We start from the raw sequence: 23,118 nt of genomic DNA on the forward strand, positions 1-23,118 counted from the left end.
CTCTTTATGATTGGTTTATAAAAAGAAATTTAATAAATTAAAATCTTTCTTTTAAACATGGGGATAAAAAGAAAGTTATCTCTAAAAATTAAAATCTCTTTTAATCTACAAATAAGGAAAGATATCAAATCTTTTCTTAATCTTTTGTAGAAACTTATAAAAGAGAATATTTAATTTTAAACTCTCTTTTAAATCATGAACATGGTTTAAAAGGAAAGTTTTCTTAAAATTTAAAATCCCCTTTAATCAACAAATAAGGAAAGATTTCAAATTTAAACTCTCTTTTAAACATGTTAGATGATTTACAAATAAGGAAAGTTTTTACCAAAAATTAAAACCATCCTTTTAAACTACAAATAAGGAAAGAGATTAATCTCTTCTCTTAATCTTTTGTAGAAAGCTATAAAAGAAATTTTTTTAATTTTTAAACTCTCTTTTAAAATCATGATATCCACATAAGAAATAATTTTAATAAAAATCCTTTTTAATATTCTAGTGGCCGGCCACCTAAGCTTGGGACCCAAGCTTTGGCCGGCCACCTACATGGCTCATCCACTTGGTCTTGGCCGGCCCTAGCTTGGGTTCCAAGCTAGCTTGGCCGGCCCCATTGGATGGGTAAGAAGGTGGGTATACGGTGGGTATAAATCTCTATATACTAGAGGGTACGATAGGGACCGAGAGGAGGAATTGATTTTGGTCTCCCGATGAAATTAAGCATCCCGTGTTCACCCCGAACACACAACTTAATTTCATCAATAATAATTCATTCCACTAAAGAACTATTATTGAACTACCGCACCAATCCCAAATTACATTTTGGGCTCCTTATTATGAGTGTGTTAGTCTCCCTGTGTTTAAGATAACAAATGTCCACTAATTAAGTAAGTTACTGACAACTCACTTAATTAATATCTAGCTCCAAGAGTAGTACCACTCAACTTCATCATCATGTCGGACTAAGTCCACCTGTAGGGTTTAACATGACAATCCTTATGAGCTCCTCTTGGGGACATTCTCAACCTAGATTACTAGGACACAGTTTCCTTCTATAATCAACAACACACACTATAAGTTAAAGAAATAAATATCAAATATATGTGCTTGTTATTATATTAGGATTAAGAGCACACACTTCCATAATAATTGAGGTCTTTGTTCCTTCATAAAGTTAGTATAAAAGGAACGACCTCAAATAGTCCTACTCAATACACTCTAAGTGTACTAGTGTAATTATATAGTTAAGATAAACTAATACCTAATTACACTACGACCTTCCAATGGTTTGTTCCTTTCCATCTTGGTCGTGAGCTATTGTTTATAATTTATAAGGAACCAATAACATGATCTTCTGTGTGTGACACCACACACCATGTTATCTACAATATAAATTAATTGAGCAACTACATTTATCATAAATGTAGACATTTGACCAATGTGATTCTTATTTCTAGATAAATATTTATACCAAAAGCTAGGCTTTTAGTATACACTCTAACACAAGTCATGTGCATTGAGCCCAAGGAACATGGTTGGATATTGGTTTTGAAAATGATTTTAAAATGCTTTTGGAAAACCTTGGTGAAGGCTATCTTTTGATAGTAATCATCATTGAAAAGTTAGACACAAACTTGAAGAAAACACTAAAGTTTTTACAACAATTGAATTTTCTAGGGGTTTCTAAAATTGGCTGAAATTGAATTTCAACAATTTCAGATCTCCAATCGATCACCCGATCAATTGGAGTGCCTCAATCGATCAGCCGATCGATTGAGAAGGTCATTCTCGTGAGCAGAAGCTCGCTGGATCGATCAGTCGATCGATCCAGACTGGCTGAATCGATCAGTGGATCGATTCAAGGTAGTGAAATCGATTGGGACCCAACTCCAATCGATTGGGGAACCTGATTTCAGCTGGGAAAGCTGATTTTCAGTGGTTTGACCCTTATTTAGTCTAGGAAACCATTCCAAACCCTTAAAAATACGTTTGTATACATAAAAAGGGTGTTTTCATGTTGAAAACAAGGATGGATTAGTTAAAGGAGACTAAGTAGAAGTTTACGTTGAGGTTGATTCAAATTTTGAACTTTTGAACCTCAAAACTTCTAAATTTGGGTTTCTTAAAGGTTTAGGGATTCCAAGTCATTGTTGGTGCAATGACAGAAGGTACGACCATGTCTTTAGGGGGAGGTACTCTTTAAAAGACATGAAAACTATTTTTCATGAACCTTGGAAGGTGGTTAACCTTCTTTTAAGAACATGCTTAAGGTTGAGCGTTTGAACTTTAATGGAGAGTGATTATCCTCATTGTTCAAGTGGTTCAAGTTGGTATATGCTCATGGATGAGCATTCGATACAAATGAAGGGTATGGGACCTTCATTTGGGTTATTGGACCTTGTTAATACTCAAGGGCGAGCATTGATGATAATGAAGGGTATGGGACCTTCATTATCGTGTTAATCACAACGAGTGAAGTTGTGAACAACGATGAGCAACTCTTCAGGGGGAGAGTTTTTCAACAAGTGAATTTGTTGATGTGTGTCAATAGGGGGAGAAGAATGTAGGGTTTAAGTTAGGCCTTCATTATCTAAGAGGGAGTCTGCCTTCTTAGAGGGAGAATGTAGGTTGTAACTTACGCCCTCATTACCTAGTGGCATAAGAAAGAAGGTTGAGGCTATGGGACTAGCCTAACTTAAAGGTATTGTCAAACATCAAAAAGGGGGAGATTGTTGGTGCAATATCCCTCAGGTCAAGGTTGAACTGGTTGACCAAGCTTGAGTCTTTGTTTGGGTTTCGATGTTTGACAATACAAGACTTCGATGATATGGACAAGTGCAGGTGCAGTTGTTCATTTGGGGAGATTGTTTGGTGCAATTCTCCTCTGATCAGGGTTTGATCATGTTGGTTGAAGAAGAGTCAAGTAGGTCAAGATTGACCAGATACTTGACTGGGAAGTCCTAACTGGGATGTTAGGCAGAAGGAAAATCCTGGTGAGTGAAGCCAAATGAAAGACCTAGTGAGTGAAGCTAGGCAGAAGGAATCCTGGTGAGTGAAGCCAGGTGAAAGTCCTAGTGAGTAAAGCTAGGCAGTTGGAAGTCCTAGTGAGTGAAACTAGGCAGTGAGAAAATCCTGGTGAGTGAAGCTAGGTGAAAGTCCTAGCGAGTGAAGCTAGGCAGTTGGAAGTCCTGGTGAGTGAAGCCAGGCAGATGAGAAGTCCTGGTGAGTGAAGCTAGGCACGGAGAAAATCCAGATGGGTCAAGGTTGACTAGACATCTGGTGAAAGTCCAAGTAGATCAAGGGATTGACCGAATACTTGGCACGAGGAGAAAAGTCCAAGTGGGTCAAATGGATTGACCAGACACTTGGTGAGGGAATCCTAGCAGGTCAAGGGTGACCAGATGCTAGTCATGATGTACCAACAGGTCATGGATTGACCGGATGTTGATTTGGAGGACTTAGGACTTAGTTTTGGGCAAAAACCAGCATCTGGATCGATCAGCCGATCGATTGGATGATTCCCAATCGATCAGCCGATCTATCGGGTGAGTCCCCACGACAAGCATCCTCCCAATCGATCAGTGGATCGATTGGGGAGGAGTGTCGCGCGAACAGAATCCCTCTGGATCGATCAGGCGATCGATCCAGAGGTCCCAATCGATCAGTGGATCGATTGGGAGTCGCAATTCTGTGCGATAAGCCCTGGATCGATCAGCCAATCGATCCAGGCATTTCCCGAGAGCACAGAGGCGCTCTGGATCAATCAGCCGATCGATCCAAAGCCTCCCCAATCGATTGGGAGCAATCCAATCGATTGGGATCTGACCGTTAGCGTCGATTAAAGCCACAAGCATTCGATTCCTTCGGTAGCGCTTCACCGATTCATCTCAGATCTTCACTGTGATCCTAGAGTTTCTCCACAAAGTTCATATCGCCAGTTCTTGAAGGTTCTTGGAGGTCTTCCAAGTCAAGAAGCGAATCTACAGCTGAAGAAGAAAGCTAGGGTTAGGGTTTCCTTGTAAGCTTGTGCTGTATTTTGTTTCCCTTTCCTTTCTTCTTGTAGTGTGAACTTGTAGGGCTTCTCCGCCTTCGGTAGTTACCGAAAAGGAGTGTTTATTAGTGGAAGTGTGTGTGAGTGTGTGGATCCTTGGACTAGTCACCTCCTTTGGAGGTGAATACCAAGTAAATCTACTTGATAGGGACCGAGAGGAGAAATTGGTTTTGGTCTCCCTATGAAATTAAGCTTCCCGTGTTCGACACGAACACCCAACTTAATTTCATCAATAATAATTTATACCACTAAAGAATTATTATTGAACTACTGCACCAATCCCAAATTACAATTTGGGCTCCTTCTTATTATGAGTGTGTTATTCTCCCTGTGTTTAAGATGTCGAATGTCCACTAATTAAATGAGTTACTGACAACTCTCTTTAATTAATATCTTAGTCCAAGAGTAGTACCACTCAACCTTATCATCATGTCGGACTAAGTTCACCTGCAGGGTTTAACATGACAATCCTTATGATCTCCTCTTGGGGACATTATCAACCTAGATTACTAGGACACAGTTTCCTTCTATAATCAATAACACACACTATAAGTAATATCATTTCCCAACTTATCGGGTCTATTGATTTATCGAGCTAAATCTCACCCTTTGATAAGTCAAAGAAATAAATACTAAATATATGTGCTTGTTATTATATTAGGATTAAAAGCACACGCTTCTATAATAACTACGGTCTTGTTCTTTTATTAAGTCAGTATAAAAAGAACTTACCTTAAATGGTCCTACTCAATACACTTAGAGTGTACTGGTGTAATTTATTAGTCAAGATAAACTAATACCTAATTACACTACGACTATTCCAACGGTTTGTTCCTTTCCATCTTAGTCGTGAGTAACTGTTTATAATTTATAAAGAACTGATAACATGATCTTCTGTGTGTGACACCACACACCATGTTATCTACAATATAAATTAATTGAACAACTACACTTAGTAAATAAATGTAGACATTTGACCAATGTGATTCTTTTATTTCAAAATAGATGTTTACAAAAAGCTAGGTTTTTAGTATATACTCTAACAATCTCCCATTTATACTAAAAGACTAAGCTGCCATATCTGTTGTCATACATCTGATTCTCATCCCCTCCGCATGCTGATCAAAAGCTTTCGCTGGAAGGGCCTTAGTGAAAGGATCTGCCAGGTTATCTGCTGATGCAATCTTGGCGACAACAACTTCTCCTTGCTTTACGATGTCTCGTATCAGGTGGTACTTGCACTCTATATGCTTGCTCGCCTTATGGGCTCGTGGTTCCTTCGAGTTTGCAACTGCACTGCTATTATCACAATAAATTATGATGATTTTGGGAAAACCAGGAATCACATCTAAGTCCATTAGGAAATTCCTGAGCCATACAACTTCTTTAGCTGCCTCAGAGGCTACCACATACTCAGCTTCCATGGTTGAGTCTGAAACGCATTGCCTGCAAGTAAAAACTAAACCCTCCTCAACCAATTTAAACTGAAATAGATGCAATAGCTACAAGATGAAACAAAACTTAAAGTATGAACAGAAAAGAAAGACTCAGCTATTTTAACCTGGTTACAACCAAGTGTTAGGATGTATACTAAAAGTCTAGCTTTTGGTATAAACATTTATCTAGAAATAAGAATCACATTGGTCAAATGTCTACATTTATGATAAATGTAGTTGTTCAATTAATTTATATTGTAGATAACATGGTGTGTGGTGTCACACACAGAGGATCATGTTATCAGTACCTTATAAATTATAAACAGTAGCTCACGACCAAGATGGAAAGGAACAAACCATTGGAAGGTCGTAGTGTAATTGGGTATTAGTTTATCTTAACTATATATTACACTAGTACACTTAGAGTGTATTGAGAAGAATCATTAGAGGTCGTTTCTTTTATACTGACTTTATAAAGGAACAAAAACCTCAGTTATTATGGAAGTGTGTGCTCTTAATCTTAATATAATAACAAGCACATATATTTGATATTTATTTCTTTAATTTATCAATGGGTGAGATTTAGTTCGATAAATCAATAAGCCCGATAAGTTGGGAAATGATATCACTTATAGTGTGTGTTGTTGATTATAGAAGGAAACTGTGTCCTAGTAATCTAGGTTGAGAATGTCCCCAAGAGGAGCTCATAAGGATTGTCATGTTAAACCCTGCAGGTTGACTTAGTCCAACATGACGATAAGGTTGAGTGGTACTACTCTTGGACTAAGATATTAATTAAATGAGTTGTCAGTAACTCACTTAATTAGTGGGCATTCGACATCTTAAACACAGGGAGACTAACACACTCATAATAAGTAGGAGCCCAAAAATGTAATTTGGGATTGGTGCGGTAGTTCAATAATAGTTCTCTAGTGGAATGAATTATTATTGATAAAATTAAGTTGTGTGTTCGGGGCGAACACGGGATGCTTAATTTTATCGGGAGACCAAAACCAATTCCTCCTCTCGGTCCCTATCGTAGCCTCTTATTTATAGAGTACTATACCCACCTATACCCACCTTCATACCCATGATGTAGGGGTCGGCCAAGCTAGCTTGTGGATCAAGCTAGGGTCGGCCAAGCCTTGGTTCATGGGTGGCCGGCCCTAGCTTGAACCCAAGCTTAGGTGGCCGGCCCCCATTAAATTAAAAAGAATTTTAATTTTAAATTTTTCTTATGTGAAAGATATAATTTATTGGAGAGATTAAAAATTAAAATATCTCTTTTAAAAGGATCTACAAAAGATTAAAGAAAGAGATTAGATCTCTTTCCTTATTTGTAGATTGGAAAGATATTTTATTTTTCTTCTTTGTAAATTATTCACATATTGAAAAATTAAAATTATAGAAATTTTTTTTTATCAACCATGAAGGGATTTTAAAAGAAAATTTTATTTTTTTAAATTTCCGAAGACAAATAAGGAATTTTAATTGTTGATTGAAATTGCCTTGTTTGCTCTTAATGATGTGGATGGCCATGACATGAAGGTTTAGGAAATTTTGTTTAATTTTTCTTAATTAATTCATGTCAAGAAAAGTTAAGGAAATTTTATTATAATTAAATTTCCTTATTTGCCAAAGCTAAGGATTATAAAAGAGGGAGTTTTGGGAGCCTTCAAGGTGAACAACCTCTATTATCTTCTCCCTCTTTTTCTTCCTTCTTGTGGCCGGGCCCTTCTCTTTTCTCTTCTCTCCATCCTTGTGGCCGAACCTCACATCTTCTTGGAGATCAAGTGGTGGCCGGATTCTAGCTTGGAGAAGAAGGAGAGAAAGCTTGTATCCCTTGGAGCATTGGTGGTGTTTTCTCTTCATCCTTAGAGAAGCTCTTGTTGTGGCCGAACCTTGCAAGGAGGAGAAGAAGGTGCTTTGGTGGTTTCTCATCTCGGAAGATCGTTGCCCACACAACGTCTGAGGTTAGAAGAGGAATACGGTAGAAGACCTAGAGGTTTTTGCTTGCAAAAGAAAAGGTATAATAGTATTTTATTTCCCCATCATACTAGTTTTATCTTCATGTAAAAATACCAAATACAAGAGGCATGCGATTCTAGTATTTCGAATTTGTTTTCGATGTTGTGTTCTTTTATTTTTCGTTTCCTTATGATTTGATTGTTCTTTTCGGTTGACCTAAAGTTATTTAAGGAAATTAAATATTAGCTTTCATTAAAAGGCTTTGTCTAGGCGGTGGTGGTTGTTCCCATATCCAAGAAGGTCATGTGCCTCGCCATGCAGTCCTGGAAGCCAATTTTGGAAATTAATATTTAATGGAATTAATAACCTAGGTGATTTGGATCGAACGTGTTAAGTTCCGCAGGAGATCCAAGTCTAAACCTAAAAGAATAAATAAATTAAACTTAGGATCAAACGTGTTAAGTTCCGCAGGCGATCCGAGTTTAATTTAAAAGAACACATGGTAGCTAGGAAAAGGTTCAGACCTTTGTACAAAATTTATGTACAGTGGAACCATTAGGTTTTCCGAGTAGCAACCAACACCAAGAAGGTTGTTAATCCAGGGCGATGAAAGCGCACTAAGAAACTCCTTCTCTGAAGGCGGAGAAGTCTTTTACACTTTGTAGAGCACAGAACTATTGCTTAACTAGACAGTACAAGAGTTGAAACGCGTTCGTATTTGATATATCTCTAAAGCTACCCGAGACCCTCTTTATATAGGGGTTCTCAAGCTTATCAGATCACCTGATCCTTCGGGATCAGGTTTGACTCGAGAGGGATCGGTCGACCGATCCCCAGGTTCGATCGACCGAACCTGCTATACCTGCCAAGATTTTTGTCCAGGTGCAGTCTCTGTTGATCGAGCTCAGGTTCGGTCGACCGATCCTTTTGTTCGGTCGACCGATCGGCCAACGGTCTTCCTCTGCGCTGGCCCGATGAAAGCGCTCGACTCAGTCTCTGGATAATCTTGGGTTCGGTCGACCGATCAAGAGGTTCGGTCGACCGATCAGTCCTCCAACGGCTGGCTTGCTGACGTGGCTTCTGACGTGTCACCAGCGGTTGGTCTTCTGAGATTAGTGTTCGGTCGACCGAACCGTTGACAAGTCAACTCTAGTTGACTTGCTCCGGTTCGGCTCCTTGGGTGATTGCGGCCCACCGAAATAGGGCTCACCCGAACCCAATTCCCGGCCTTCTCCTCGAGTAGGCTTCCGTCCGGCTTCTCGTCCCTCGAACGCCGCGCACGTTCTTCTCGCTCCACCGGAGTACTCTTCCACAGCTCTCTCGTCCTTCGGACGCACCGAGCCCGCCGGCTCCCTTCCCGTGTCGTCCTTCTCGCTAGCTGCGTCTTCCGCTCGACTTTCAGTGTCCTAAGTTGCTGCACACTCAGACACAGGGGTCAGACAAAACGCAGGACCTAACTAACTTGGTTGATCACATCAAAACTACCACGGGGTCCAACATGTTATCCATGGTTATGCTCCTATTCTAAACATAAACTTGACTCTCATTCACTACAATGTGTTTTTCTTGGTTATAGCAATTTGCACCATGGTTATCGTTGCTTGCATATACCAACAGGATGAATTTATATTTCACGTGTTATTTTTTATGAGTCTCTATTCCCTTTTCCAGTAGCTTCTTCGATCTCTCCTCCATTTACAAGTGGCACCTTCTTGATGCCACCTAATATTGTCAGAAGTGATGACATCCTAGGTCTGAAGTGATGGCATCCTAGGTGCTGCTCTGGAACTCTCTAATAACTCTCCTATACCATCAGAATCACCTTAGGTTGCTACTCCAATCTTGGAAGTCTCATCGGTCGAAGATAATATGCTCTCTAGTTCTAGATCCTCGGATAATGCAAGTCCATCATCTACATCACCATGTCAGCCTACTTCCTCGTCGCCATCAACAAGTGATTCAGATGACAATATTCCTCGTCACATGCTTCCCATTAGTGACATTTATAGCATTACCCACCAAATGCAACTCGATATCCCCTTCCACGAGCTCTAGTGGTCTCTTCAAAATCTATTGAACCAACTTATTTTACACAAGCAAACAAGGATCCAAATTGGTGTAGTGCAATGGCTACAAAATTTCATGTACTTCTTCAAAATGGAACATGGAGTCTAGTTCCGCGCACTCCCTCAATGAATGTTGTGGGCTCTAAATGGGTATTCTATCTTAAGCATCAAGCTGATGGTTCTCTTGAATGGCACAAAGCTTGATTTGTAGCTAAAGGATTTAGTCAACAACCAGGTATTGACTTTAATGACACTTTTAGTCCAGTCATCAAAATTACATCTGTCAGACTATTATTATCAATAGCTGTTAGTTCTAATTGGTATGTACGACAATTGGACATTTCAAATGCATTTCTCCATGATCATCTTGAGGAAACTATATTTATGGAGCAACCATCTGGGTTCATCATCCACAATTTCCATCTCATGTTTACCAACTTAAGAAATCCTTATATGGTCTTCGACAAGCTCCTCGTGCATGGTTTCATCGACTATCTAATTGGTTGTAAGCTCAAGGATTATCTAGATCAAAGACTGATTCGTCTCTATTTCACAAATATAATGATAAATCTATGATATTTTTTCTTATTTATGTGGATGACATTCTGATAACTGGTAATAATCACAAGGGTATCACAACTTTATTAAGTCTTCTCAATAAAGAATTTCCTACTCGAGATTTGGATATTGCTTATTTTTTTTCTTGGTATTGAGCTTATTCTACATGAGGATTGTTATCTTCTTTCTCAGAGAAAATACATTATTGGACTTCTCCAAAGAGTCAAAATGGATAGAGCACGTCCGATCTCTAAACTAATTGCTATAAACAACTCTCCAACTTCATCCTCTCCTGCTCTGTCTAATCCACAGATTTATCGAAATATTGTTGCAGCCTTACAATATGTCATTATCACACGCCCTAATATTACTTTCGCAATAAATTGTGCTTGTCAATTCATGCATGCTCCAATTGAACAAAATTGGGATAATGTAAAAAAAGAATACTTCGATATCGTAAAGGTACTATTACATGGTCTTCTTTTATATCGTCAATCGTCTGGAGATTTACATGCATATAGCGATGCAAATTTGGCAAGTTCTCATGAAAATAGATGCTCTACTAGTGGATATGCAATATTTCTTGGACGAAATTTTATCTCATGGAATTCGAAAAAGCAACCTACAGTATCTCGTTCAGACACTGAGGTAGAATATAAAGTTATAGCAAATACAATGTCAGAAATTATTTGGCTTCAATCACTTCTCTCTAAACTTTATCTTACATCAAATATTGCACCAAAAATTTGGTGCGACAATATTGGAGCAACATATCTCACAGCAAATCCAATCTTTCATGCTCGTACAAAACATGTGGAAATTAATTTTCATTTTGTTCGTGAACGTGTGCCAACTCAGCAGTTATCCATTTCTTATATTTCTATTTCTGTTGAAGATCAAATCGCTGATATCTTTAATTTACTAAGTCATTATCTAGACAATGTTTCAGCAAGTTAGCAAGCAAATTTAACGTCAAAGATCTCCTATTAAGTTTGTCGGGGGTAAAAAAGATAAAAGAGAATTAACAGAATTGACTGGATCAAATCACCAAATCAAATCAAATTAGAATTTAGATTATTCTAATAATTCTGTTATAATTATTAGAATAATTATGTTATTTATTAATTAGTCAATTGACAAAGTACTTTTTGAACATTATATATTATATTATCCTTAGGACAAATATCAATCAATAATAAATTTTATTGCTCTCATATTATTTTTTACTCTCTCCCTATTCTTCTTTTTTTCAAAAACTCCAAAAATAAATAACCCAAAGTTTGAAGAAGCACCTCCATATGGTCAGCCTAGAAGAGGAACCCTCAGAGATAGAGAACCCCCAGTACTTTGAACTTGATAGGTTCAATTTTGAGCTCATTGCCGCCAATGGTATTAAGATATGGATTATGCAGGATGACATTCTGTTTGACAATATTTTAGTTAGTAGCTAACTATCTAACGATGAGAAGGTTACTGAGATGGAAAACATAAGATTTGAAGAAACAACTGCTGGGTTTGGCTTCTAAGACGAACTTTCAAGATTTCCAAGTGATGTTGTCACTCTATGTTTTAAATTTAGTTGAGGAACATGACATTCTTAATCTCTTTCATTTTTTTTGTTGCAAAAGAAAATTAAATATTTGATTTCCTCAGCAAAATAGCTGACATTCTTTTCTTAGAGCTTTATAGGATTAAAATCCCTCGATTCATCCACTTACTCCAGCTCCCCCAAATACTCCTATTTTTCTTCATTGCTCCAAGCTTCATTCTTTCTTTAGATTTCCTATTTTAATCCCTAGTATTGAGTTAGTATTGATTTCTTTTTACGAATTTATTGTTAAGGAAGAGAAACAAACTACACTTACCATTCATGGAGCCTCAGTTAAGCTTTGGATTTATCTTGACTTAATGTAAATTCAGTTGTGAGCTAAATAACTTATTAACTCTTTGACTTAATGTATCCAGGAGCAGTAGATGAAGAGCTACAAATAAACGTCCCACCTTGTTCATCTTTAAGGGTAAGGTTCTTAATTACTTTGTTATTATCTTAGTTAGTCCATTATATTATTGATTTAGAGTATGTAAATTTTGGTTGAGAATATAAGTTAAATAAATAGTTTTTGCTTATCTTAGTTAGTCCATTATATTAAAGTGGAGTTGCAGATGTTAGTGAGCGTACCTTCGTCACGGAGAGGACTCCCCTGTTATATATCACACTGCATAACCTCCGCAATCATAAGGTAGTGAAATGTAGTAGAGGTTGTTAAATAAAGTAAGGGGGTACCACCACAGTCGTCCAAGGAATCTTTTTCTGACCCATATGTATACCCCTTTTGTCATTATAATTTCTGTTATCACTGAAGTGGCTGAAGGAATATGTTGTTATAATTGGTCTGCTGATGGAGGACACAATGGTCCTTGAAGAAGGTTCCAAAAGGATATTCTCTGACACATAAGTATTATTATTATACCAGGTTGTTAGGATGTTATATGCTAAACATGTCTCAGCCAGTCTTTAAGTCGGCGCTGCTCTGTTAAGATGATGTTGTCGACTGAATACAATTCGTCTGATCCTTAAGTCGATCGCTTCATTAGAAGGATGTTATCTGCTGAGCATAAACTGGTCGATCCTTAAGTCGGTCGTCCTGTTAGACAGATGTTGTCTGCTGCGCATAACCCGGCCGATCCTTAAGCCATCCATCCTGTTAGGCTGATGTTTAGTTGCATTATGCATAAGTGATTTCGTCGTGTGCTATACTGTATGTATCTTGGTTGGTATTTAATCCGACCTTCTCGTTATGCTGTTGTTCATTGCATATATTTTGGTCGGTCTTCAAGCCGGTCACCTTATTAGAATACTGGCTGTTGAGTATGTCTTTAAGTCGGCCGCTATGTTAAAATGTTCAGTTGAACTCTCGATCATTCAGCCACTATTATATTTTGCATAACTATGAGATATTTGTTTGAAAAATGATATAGTGTTTTAGTCATGTTGAAAATCTACTCGAGAAATAATAAAATAACTTATACTTCGCTGGGATCCCGTCCGGGTGGAAATATAAGGATAAGTGCTGCAGTTTCAGTTGTCCTTTTATCTGCCCAAGCCTATAAAGGGTTACAAAGAGATGCAGCTACATTGTGTCTTTTCTCGGTTAGATATCTGTGCAACCAGATATTTGTACGATCAGAGCATACATGTTCGTCTGGTTTTAAGATTGGGCGGATACACATGCGTACTGCTCTCTCTGGTTGGTCTGGTTATTGAGTGAGTCAGTCATTCCGGCCAATATGTAAGGTCGACTAGCCTTAATTTGACCGCCTTTGAGATATTAGACTCCCTGGTTCACTTGGTTGAAAGACCAAATGTCCCCCCCCCCCCCCCCCCCAACCCGCCGAATTAAAATCCGATCTAGTCAACCTAAGAACATTAACACTGAGCAATTGATCCGGACCAAATGAAGGGATATTATCCTTTATGGAGTAGGACTGTCACGTCATCTTGACTCTAATTGCCACGTCTCCTTCTTGACCTATTCATCATAACCCATATCATATATCAATTTGACTTTTTTTTATAATCAATACAAGGTCAAATGTTGGTTTTTTGTATATATCAACACAGTGGTCTCCAATTATTTAGTGACAAAAAAATTTAATAATTTTAATAAAAGTGTAATTTATAATTAAAATGTTAATAATAATTCTAAAAAAATATTAATAAGAATCTTAAGGGTATGTTTGATTGGAGATTATTCTTGATAATTATGGTTATCCATCTAAGGTTATTAACGAAAACCTTATTTAATTTAAGTAATCGACGATTACCAAGTAATGATTCATGTCCGACATGTCATAAAAGGGGCATACAACTCGGAATCAGAAAACTTTAAAAATATGAGGTTTTGTTTGATTTTGATATTAATAAAAAAAATTTGGTCAAAAATATCTTCTGATATTTACAATTTGGGACAAAAATATCCTTAAATTTTTCATAACAAAATTTCTGTTTTAAATAATAAAAACTAAATAGAAAAAAAAAATATGTACTAAGTTATATATATATATATATAAAAAGAGAGAGAAGTTTAAAAAAGTAAACTTAAAAAAATATATATAAAAAGTTAATAAAAGAAAATAAATATATATTATTAGTTTTGTAACTAATACAATAAAATATTAAATTATATATTAAAATTTTAAAATAAATATATTTTTTTATATTACCTAAGTTGAACCAAATAATATTATATTATGTTTTATTCTTCATAATTTTGATTTTATGATTATTCGGTAATCACATAACATGATAATTTGAACCAAATGCACTCTAGTATTTTACTAAAATGTTTAACTTTCTTATTCCCACTAATCACTAATCGGAATAAACACAAGAAATAAAATTTTAAGTAATATGATTTGATATTAAAGTTTAATTTTTTTTAATATGTTGTAAATCTCAACTCTTTCTTTAATCTATAAAGGCAAAAACAATTTATAGTACTGAGCAATATAAGAACCATTAAATAAAATAATATATATATAAAGAATATTATTTTCATATTTTAAATGTGAAAATTTATATATATTTTTTGTTTAGGTTTAAATAAAAAATAAATGGAAGGGAATTTATTATTTCAACATTAATATAGATACACTTACTTAATTTAATTTGTATAAATTCTAGGATCACATTAATAGAGATATGATTGCTTACATTTTATATAAAATTCAAAAGTTATTATTTTAACATTAATAGAGATAAGTTTACATTAATTTTATATAAATTTTAAGATAGTAATAGAGAGAGATAATTGCTTACATTTTGTACAAATTTAAAATTTATTATTTTGACATTAATGGAAATAAACTTATATTAATTTTATATAAATTCTAAGATTTATTATTTTAACACAATAGAGAAAGCTCTTATTAATTTTGTATAAAATTTAAGATTACATTAATAAAGAGATCAGTTTAGATTTGTTGTAAATTTTAAAATTTATTATTTTAACATTAATTTTATATCAATTTAAGATAACATTAATAGCAAATTACATATTTAAAAAAATGAAAATGATTTACCTTTTTATTTTTTAATGATTCTTATATCTTACTAATTATAATTTTTTGTGTGTGTATTTATAAACTAGAGAATGAACTAAGATTTACAACATATCTCAATATTAAACTTTCATATCATTTGAATTTTTACATCATGTTTCTTCACATTTTATTGTTTATTTTGATTGGTGGAGCACAAGCAAGATCATGGAACGAGAAAGCTAAATACTCACTTAAAACCATTCAGGTCATTATTAATATTTCTTTTGAAAAATTAGAAATAGTACTTTTATTGAAATTATTATTATTATTTTTTGTTAGACAATAACAGGAGATCTATTTGACTGTGTTGATATGTACAAGCAACCAGCATTTGACCACCCTTTGTTGAAAAATCATACTCTTCAGGTATTTAGTATTCAAAAATAAACAAGTCAAATTGATATGATATTTTTTATTACATTGTATAGTTCCTTTTCCTCTTTAATTGATCTGATAATCTTTGCAGTTAAAACCAAGTAGTCTTCCAAAGGGAATGAAGCTTGGAAAATCTAAACCAACTTCTTTTTATGGATTCAATGATACTTGTCCTTCTGGCACTGTTCTCGTCCACCGTGCTCGAAAACAAGATTTAACTAAGTCTCAACTTTTGAGAAATCAATTTAGAGCACAAGCCATAGCTAACGTCCCAATCCCAAATCGAAATCACGTAAGTTTTTTTTTTTTATCACTGTTATGACTATTACTATTAGTATTGCTATTACTATTAGTATTGCTATTACTATTACTATTACTACAACTATTGCAATTCTAATTCATTATTTATGGAGTTCAAACATAAATAATATTTGCATTCAACACAGTTCGCAATAATTGAAAATATATATGGTCCATTTTATGGAGCGTACGCAAAAATGGCAACTTATAAGCTTCCAGATCTAAAAGCTGATCAAACATCATCTAGCACTATATATCTTCTTGGTGATACACATGTTCCAAGCAATGAAATCAATGTGATCGAGGCCGGTTGGCAGGTAAATTAATATAAATCATTAACTAATATTGTTTTATATAATCACTAATTTATATCTAATTTCATAGGTTTCAACATCCTTGTATGATTCCAGTTATCCTCGTTTTTTTACTTTTTGGACCGTAAGTATAAATCTTTTATATTCTATTCCTTTAGTTTCGTATATATTCTCAGTTAATATATTTAATTATGTATTTTCAGAGTGATGGGCATGAGAAAACGGGATGTCCAAATTTGGACTGCCCTGGTTTTGTCAGCACCACTAATATTTATGGGCCTGGAAGTTTTATTCCTGAATTTTCCACTTACGGTGGTGAACAGAAATATCTATCCATACTAATCGCTAGGGTAATTTCTTTTTTTTTTTCCTTTCTAAATGTGTTATGTTATTTTTATTGAAGTTTAATCCTTATTAATAAATTTTATATATTTTCATTTATAGGATTCTATAACAGGGAATTGGTGGGTTACTTATAATGATCAACTACCTCTTGGGTATTTCCCTAAGGAATTGCTTCCTAAGATGCAGGATCACGCATACGTTATTCAAATGGGTGGACATGTTAACTCTCCCTTGAGTGTGCCGAGCCCTCCGATGGGCAGTGGTCATCCAAGTAATGAAGGACGTAATAAAGCTGCTTATTTCATTCAAGTTCAGGTAGTGGATCGCTGGAATAATTTGGTCAAATTGGATTCTCAACTTATTGACACTAAGTCAGATATTAGTGATTATTATAGCGTAGCTGATGATCATGATACATTTGGTAAGGATGTATATGTTTTTGCTTATGGAGGAGCGGGAGGTTTCTAAAAGTGATATCAATCTTGTGTGGAATAAATTGTTCTAAGTTCATTAATAAATTTATTTTAGCTTTCTTTTACTAGCGTTTCATGCATATTGTTGGAGAAAATTTTATTAAATTTCGATCTAAGTTTTTCAATGGAATCATTTGATTCTTATCATGCCCAAAACCCATGTCTTCCACTATAATATTACATCCATTCTACATCGTCTGGATTCACATCTATGGATTATACTCCAATTCCAACCTAACTAGGGCATGTGCATCGATTTGAACTAGGCTAATAGTTGCAACTACTCGAGAGTCTCTTAGAGACAGTGGAAGCTAGCGCATCGATTATGACAGTTTGGTGGTCATTAATAAAGCTGGTTAGAATTGAACTGAACCAAAACTACTTAAAATTGAATTAGTTGATTTTTTAACCTATGGAATTTTGTTATTAAAATCGAAACAACTGAATTGATTTTTTTAAATAAAAAATGATTTTTTAAAAAATAAAATCAATTTTAAAAAAATAAAATATTAAATTTTTTTAATATATTATTTAACAAAAAATTGATTTAATTATTTTTCAAAATTCAAAAAAGAATCGGTTTAATCAAAATAATAGATGTTAAAAAAAACAAAACTTTTAAATAAATCGAACCCAAGAAGCTTGGTCTAGGGAGTTAAGTAAGGTAAGACATATCTCTCTTTGTCTATTTAGTTAAATGAAACTAACTAAAGCTATCTCGCCACATTCTAGACTAGCTAGACCAGGATTTCTCAATAGTAAAATTAAATGTTCAATTTCTTAAAAGGACTTTGTATAGAAGTAGTCGTTACTCTGATACCCAAGAAGGTCCTGCATGACCGTAAATACACTAAGGGGGTGAATAGCGTTTTCTGCTTTTTTAAAAATCAAGAGTACGCAACGGAAAAGAATAAAGACTAAAAGATAACACTAACACAAGTGGCTTTACTTGATTCGGAGTCTTCGACGACTCCCACTCTAAGGCTCGCACTCGCTGAGTGCTTTCGTTGGGCAATCACTATAATCACAAAGCAATTACAGAATTTAAGTACAATTGCAAGAATTAAATTATACTGATAATACAACTTTAAAAACTTGAGCGTAGGTTGTCGGTGCAGTTTTTAGGTATTCGAGAGACCTTTTCGGAGCAACGCGTGAGTACGAAAGTTGTAGCAATTGATGTCCTGAAGCTGCTAGTCAAAAGCCTTTATATAAATTTATTCTGGGCGCCTGGAACCCCTAAAGGACACCTGGATCGTTGTTAATGTGGTGATCTCTCGTCGAAACTTTATCCATGAAGTTTATCCACCTCTGGGTGCCTGGACCGTTGATGTGGGTTCGACTAGTCATCGCACTCCAACTCGGCTTTTGGATATTTTTTCTAGTCCAAGCGCCTGGACCAGCACCGGGCGCTCGAACTGCCCGGGTGCCTGGCAACCACCCGAGAGAAGCTGGTCCAAGCGCTCGGACCAACTTCGAGCGTCCGGATCCCTTTCGGGCGCCCGAAGTCCAAGCGCCCGGATCCCTTCCGAGCGCCCAAAGTCTAAGCGCCCGGATCCCTTCCGGGCGCCCGAAGTCCAAGGGCTCGGATCTCTTCCGGGTGTCCGGACACCCTTTTTCAGTACTTTCTTCTCTGAAAAAAAGATTAGTCCATGCAAAAAAAAAAAAAAAGTTTATCCTACAAAACAAAGTTAGAACAATATTGCATAGTAGTAATTAGATCATGTCTCCTTGAGATCAGGATCTAGTCAAGGCCTCAACTTAGGTTTCCCAAATAGACCTAAGATGGACCGACGCCTACAGTTCCCTCAACGGGGAACGCGTCATCATGGGATCTCTTCTCCAATTGCTTACCTCTTACTTACTAACTGTAGTCGTTTGACTTGTCTTTGACCCACCAGGTCTTCCCGCCAGTTGTCAGGTCTCGCGGACCCAACCAGACTTCCTGCTAGATATCGGATCATGCGGACTTATCTATTGTGCCAAAAGGATATTCACATATCTTCACAATGGCTTGATATTGTCTCCTTTGGGTTTAAGCTCTTGTGACTTTACTCTTGGGTTTTCCCCGAAAGACCTCATGTCAATGAAGATATCCTACATCCTTTTAAATTCATGATATTTGCCAAACATTTCCAATGTGGAACTTTGATTGAATCACAACAATTCTCCTCTCAAATGAAGGACCACCATTACTCTCATGGTCCAGACCCCCCCCTGAACATCCAGTCACCCTGACCTATTCCGGACCTCCCTACAAGCATCTAAATCCAGTCATCCTGACCTATTCCGAGCCTTCCTGTAAGCATCGACATCCGGTTACTCTTGACCTACTTCGAGTCTTCCCGTGAACACCAGGTCACCTTGACCTGCTCCAGGCCTCCCCGCAAATCATCCGGTCAACTTGACCTACTTCGGGCCTGGCCTCAACTTCATTCAAGGTCACCCCACATGACATCTAGTCTGGACCATGACTCTGATACCAATTGTTGTGCCAAAAGAATATTCACATATCTCCACAATGGCATGATATTGTCCACTTTGGGTCTAAGTCCTCATGACTTTGCTCTTAGCCTCTCCCCAAAAAATCTTATGTCAATGGAGATATCTTATATTATTTTAAACCCATGATTTTTCCCAAACTTTTCCAATTGGGACTTTGATTGAATCTCAACTCTATCTAGACTTCCCACCAGCTATCAGGTCTCCCGAATCTAACTGGATTTCAGCTTGGTGTCAAGTCTTTCTGACCCATCAACTCTTGCACACTTGGTAAAGCAATTAGACAAATAACACATCTAACTTTAACCTATTTGTCATACATCAAAACCTGATTATCAGTGCAACCTGCACCAATAGGTCCCCGTGTCTTGCCACAACCTGCAAGTCAATTTTTGAAATGTACATTTAATTGATTAACGATTAAATCTGAATCTAACATAAGATCAAACTATCATTAAATTAAATTTTTTGACATAACTCTTATGACATAACTATAGAAATACCTTTGTCGAACAATTAGACCAATTGAAATGATTAAGATAAATTAAAATTTAAATCAAATATATAAAATAAATTTTACTTTAATTTAAACTTAATTAAACATGATTAAAATTTAAACTAAATTAAACTTAAAATTTAATTAAACTTAATTAAAAGAAATTAAGTTTAAACTTTAATTAAAATTAATTTGAAAAATAGTTTTAAAAACTATATTAAAAAACCTTTTAAAATCCTTTTGAAAATTCTTTTAAAATCGTTTTCAAAATTATTTTAAAAATATTTTTAAAATTTACCTTACAAAACAATTTTTAAAAATATTTTAAAAATTCTATAAAACATATTTTTAAAATCCTTTAAAAAACTATTTTAAAAAACCTTCTAAAATAATTTAAAAATCCTTTTTAAAATTATTTTAAAAATCCTTTTAAAAATTATTTTAAAAAACCTTTTAAAAAATATTTAAAAATCTTTTAATTTTTTTTTAAAATTCTTCAAAAACTAATTTAAACATTCTTTTAAAAAATATTTTAAAAACTATTTTAAAAATCCTTTAAAAACTATTTTAAAAATCCTTTTTAAAACTATTTTAAAATCCTTTTAAAAATTATTTTTGAAATCCTTTTAAAAATCATTTTTGAAATACTTTTAAAAAATATTTTTAAAATCCTTTTAAAAATTATTTTAAAATCCTTTTAAAAATTATATTAAAATCCTTTTAAAAATTATTTTTAAAATCCTTTTAAAATTATTTTAAAAACCTTTTAAAAATTAGTTAAAAAGACCTTTTAAAATTTATTTTTAAAATCCTTTAAAATTTATTTTTAAATCATTTAAAAATCTTTTTAAAAATCCTTTTAAAAGCTATTTAAAAACCTTTTACAAATTCTTTAAAAATATTTTAAAAATCCTTTTAAAAATTTTTTAAATTATTTTATAAATTATTTAAAAATCTTCCAAAAATGATTTTAAAAAATCTTTTAAAGTTATTTTAAAATATTCCAAAAATTATTTTTTTAAAGAATTTTAAAATTTCTTTTTAAATAAAAAAATAATAAAACTCAGTTAAAATTAAACTCTTTAAAACTTTAACTTAATCAATTTAAATTTTAAGATTAATCAAAATCTTAACTTTACTTTAATTAAATCATAATTTATCTTAATTAAAGATTATCTCTAATTAAACCTTAAATTTACTTAACTTTGATTAATAACTTGAACTTTAACAAATTTAATTTAACTTTAATTAGAAATTAAACCTTAACCTAATCTAATTAAAAAAATTCAATTTAAACTAACGTGGACTAAAATTGAATTTAATAAACCTTAATATAATTAAAAAGTGGTACTAAATCCAACTCAAGTTAATTAAAAAATGAATTTAACTTTAATTAATAATCTAATCTCAATTGCGAAGTTAGATTAATATTAATTTAATTAACATTAACTTAATTTAACTTTGATTAATACCTTAACTTAATTTTACCTTAATTAAAACTTTACTCTAACTCACTTTAAATAAAAGTTAATCTACTTTAAAATTTAATCAAAATTTGACTTACATTTAACTTAAATGAATTAGATGTTTATCTCTATCTAACCCGTCTTTAATTTAAAACCTTGATAATATTTTTAATTAATCAAACTTTTAAAAAATAATAATAATAAAACCTTTTTAAAATTAATTAAACCTTAAAATTAATTAAACTTTTAAATTTATTTTAAAGTTTGAATATTAATTTAATTAAACCTTAAAATTAATTAAATTAAAAACTTTAACTTAATTAAACTTAAATAACAATTAACTTAAGTATATAAAGCTTAACTAAACCAAATTTAAAATAATCCTCAATTTAATTATTAATATATCTTAATTTAATTAACTCTAATCTATTTAACCAAATCAATACTATAAGTAAATAATTATTAATCAATTTTTCCAAAATTTTTATTTTAACTATTAACCAAAAATTAATAAATTCATTTATTAATCTAAATTTAATAAGGTCCACTTAATTCAAACTTAAGAATTTGAACTTAATTAAATTACTCAATGATTTCATTTAACCTAAACTTAATTTTATTTTAATTAATCAAACTTAATAAACAGTTATAAGATGTAAATAGAAAATAAATAGAAAATATGTATGTAAATAATATATTTACGGAATATAAGGATTACCAACATTAAATTTCCTAGACACTTAGATAGAACTCCTTATTACTAATTAGAACAACCAGAAAATATCAGTTTAAGGAGAGGAATGATTAAAAAAATTCTTCAAATAATCTAAAAGTAAATTCTGAAAATTTTTAGTCTTTGAAAACCTTATAAATATTTTAAAATACTCTTTCAAACCTTTTGTTTAAAAAATTAAATTTTATGAAAAATAAGGTTTGAAAAATATATTTTGAAAATATACCTTGAAAATATCTTTAAACTATTAGTTTGGATCTAAGTATCTATCCATATATTTGAGGACAATTATTAGATGAATATTATTTTTAAAGTAATATCAAGTTAAGACAAAGGATCTGTTTGGATAACTTAAAAATATTTTAAAATTTATTTTGAAAAACTTACTTTCAAATTTTTAAAAAGAAAACCTTTGTAAAAACAAACTTCATCCCATTACTCCCATGATATTAATTAATTACTGCAAGAGAAAAACCTGAGTCTTAAATGTGAAACTTAAAATGTAACTTATAAATGCATCTTATCTTCTTTTATTTTTATTTACTTTCTAAGGCTTTATTAGATCTAAGCTCTTCATCTATCAACTCTCCCACACTCATAGTAGTTTGGCTGTGTTCTAAAATCCCCTCAGTTGATCTAAAGCCTTTTTGTAGCAGTAGTAGAACTCTAGATCCTGCTGCTTATCTCATCAACAATCTAATTTCTCTGTGTCAGATATTTTCTTTTTCAGGAGTAAGATCTTAAGGTGTTGCAATGAATATGACTTATTTCTTAAGTATGGTGAAATAAGTATAGTAGTCATTGAAGTTTGTAGCTTGATTTTGTTTTCAGTCAGATTGTTGGTACGTAGATCACTATCAATTAGGGTTTGGAGTATTAATTAGGTGGAATTCATTGTTTGTACTCTTAATTCTCAAACTAATAAGGTGTTTAGGTAA

General features: G+C 33.6%; 1 protein-coding gene across 1 annotated transcript in view; it reads left to right on the plus strand.

Annotated features, from left to right (window-relative positions):
* The window catches only part of LOC121987112, a 66,075-nt gene extending 49,097 nt beyond the window's left edge, over positions 1-16,978 (plus strand). Inside the window, exons 9-14 of the mRNA XM_042541013.1 lie at positions 15,456-15,542; positions 15,643-15,843; positions 15,998-16,168; positions 16,236-16,289; positions 16,369-16,515; positions 16,610-16,978. Coding sequence (XP_042396947.1) covers positions 15,456-15,542; positions 15,643-15,843; positions 15,998-16,168; positions 16,236-16,289; positions 16,369-16,515; positions 16,610-16,978 — 1,029 coding nt within the window. The remainder of the gene's footprint in view (positions 1-15,455; positions 15,543-15,642; positions 15,844-15,997; positions 16,169-16,235; positions 16,290-16,368; positions 16,516-16,609) is intronic.
* Positions 16,979-23,118: the final 6,140 nt, after the last annotated feature.

Source organism: Zingiber officinale, chromosome 5B (assembly GCF_018446385.1).
Source record: "Zingiber officinale cultivar Zhangliang chromosome 5B, Zo_v1.1, whole genome shotgun sequence".
Lineage (NCBI taxonomy): Eukaryota > Viridiplantae > Streptophyta > Magnoliopsida > Zingiberales > Zingiberaceae > Zingiber > Zingiber officinale.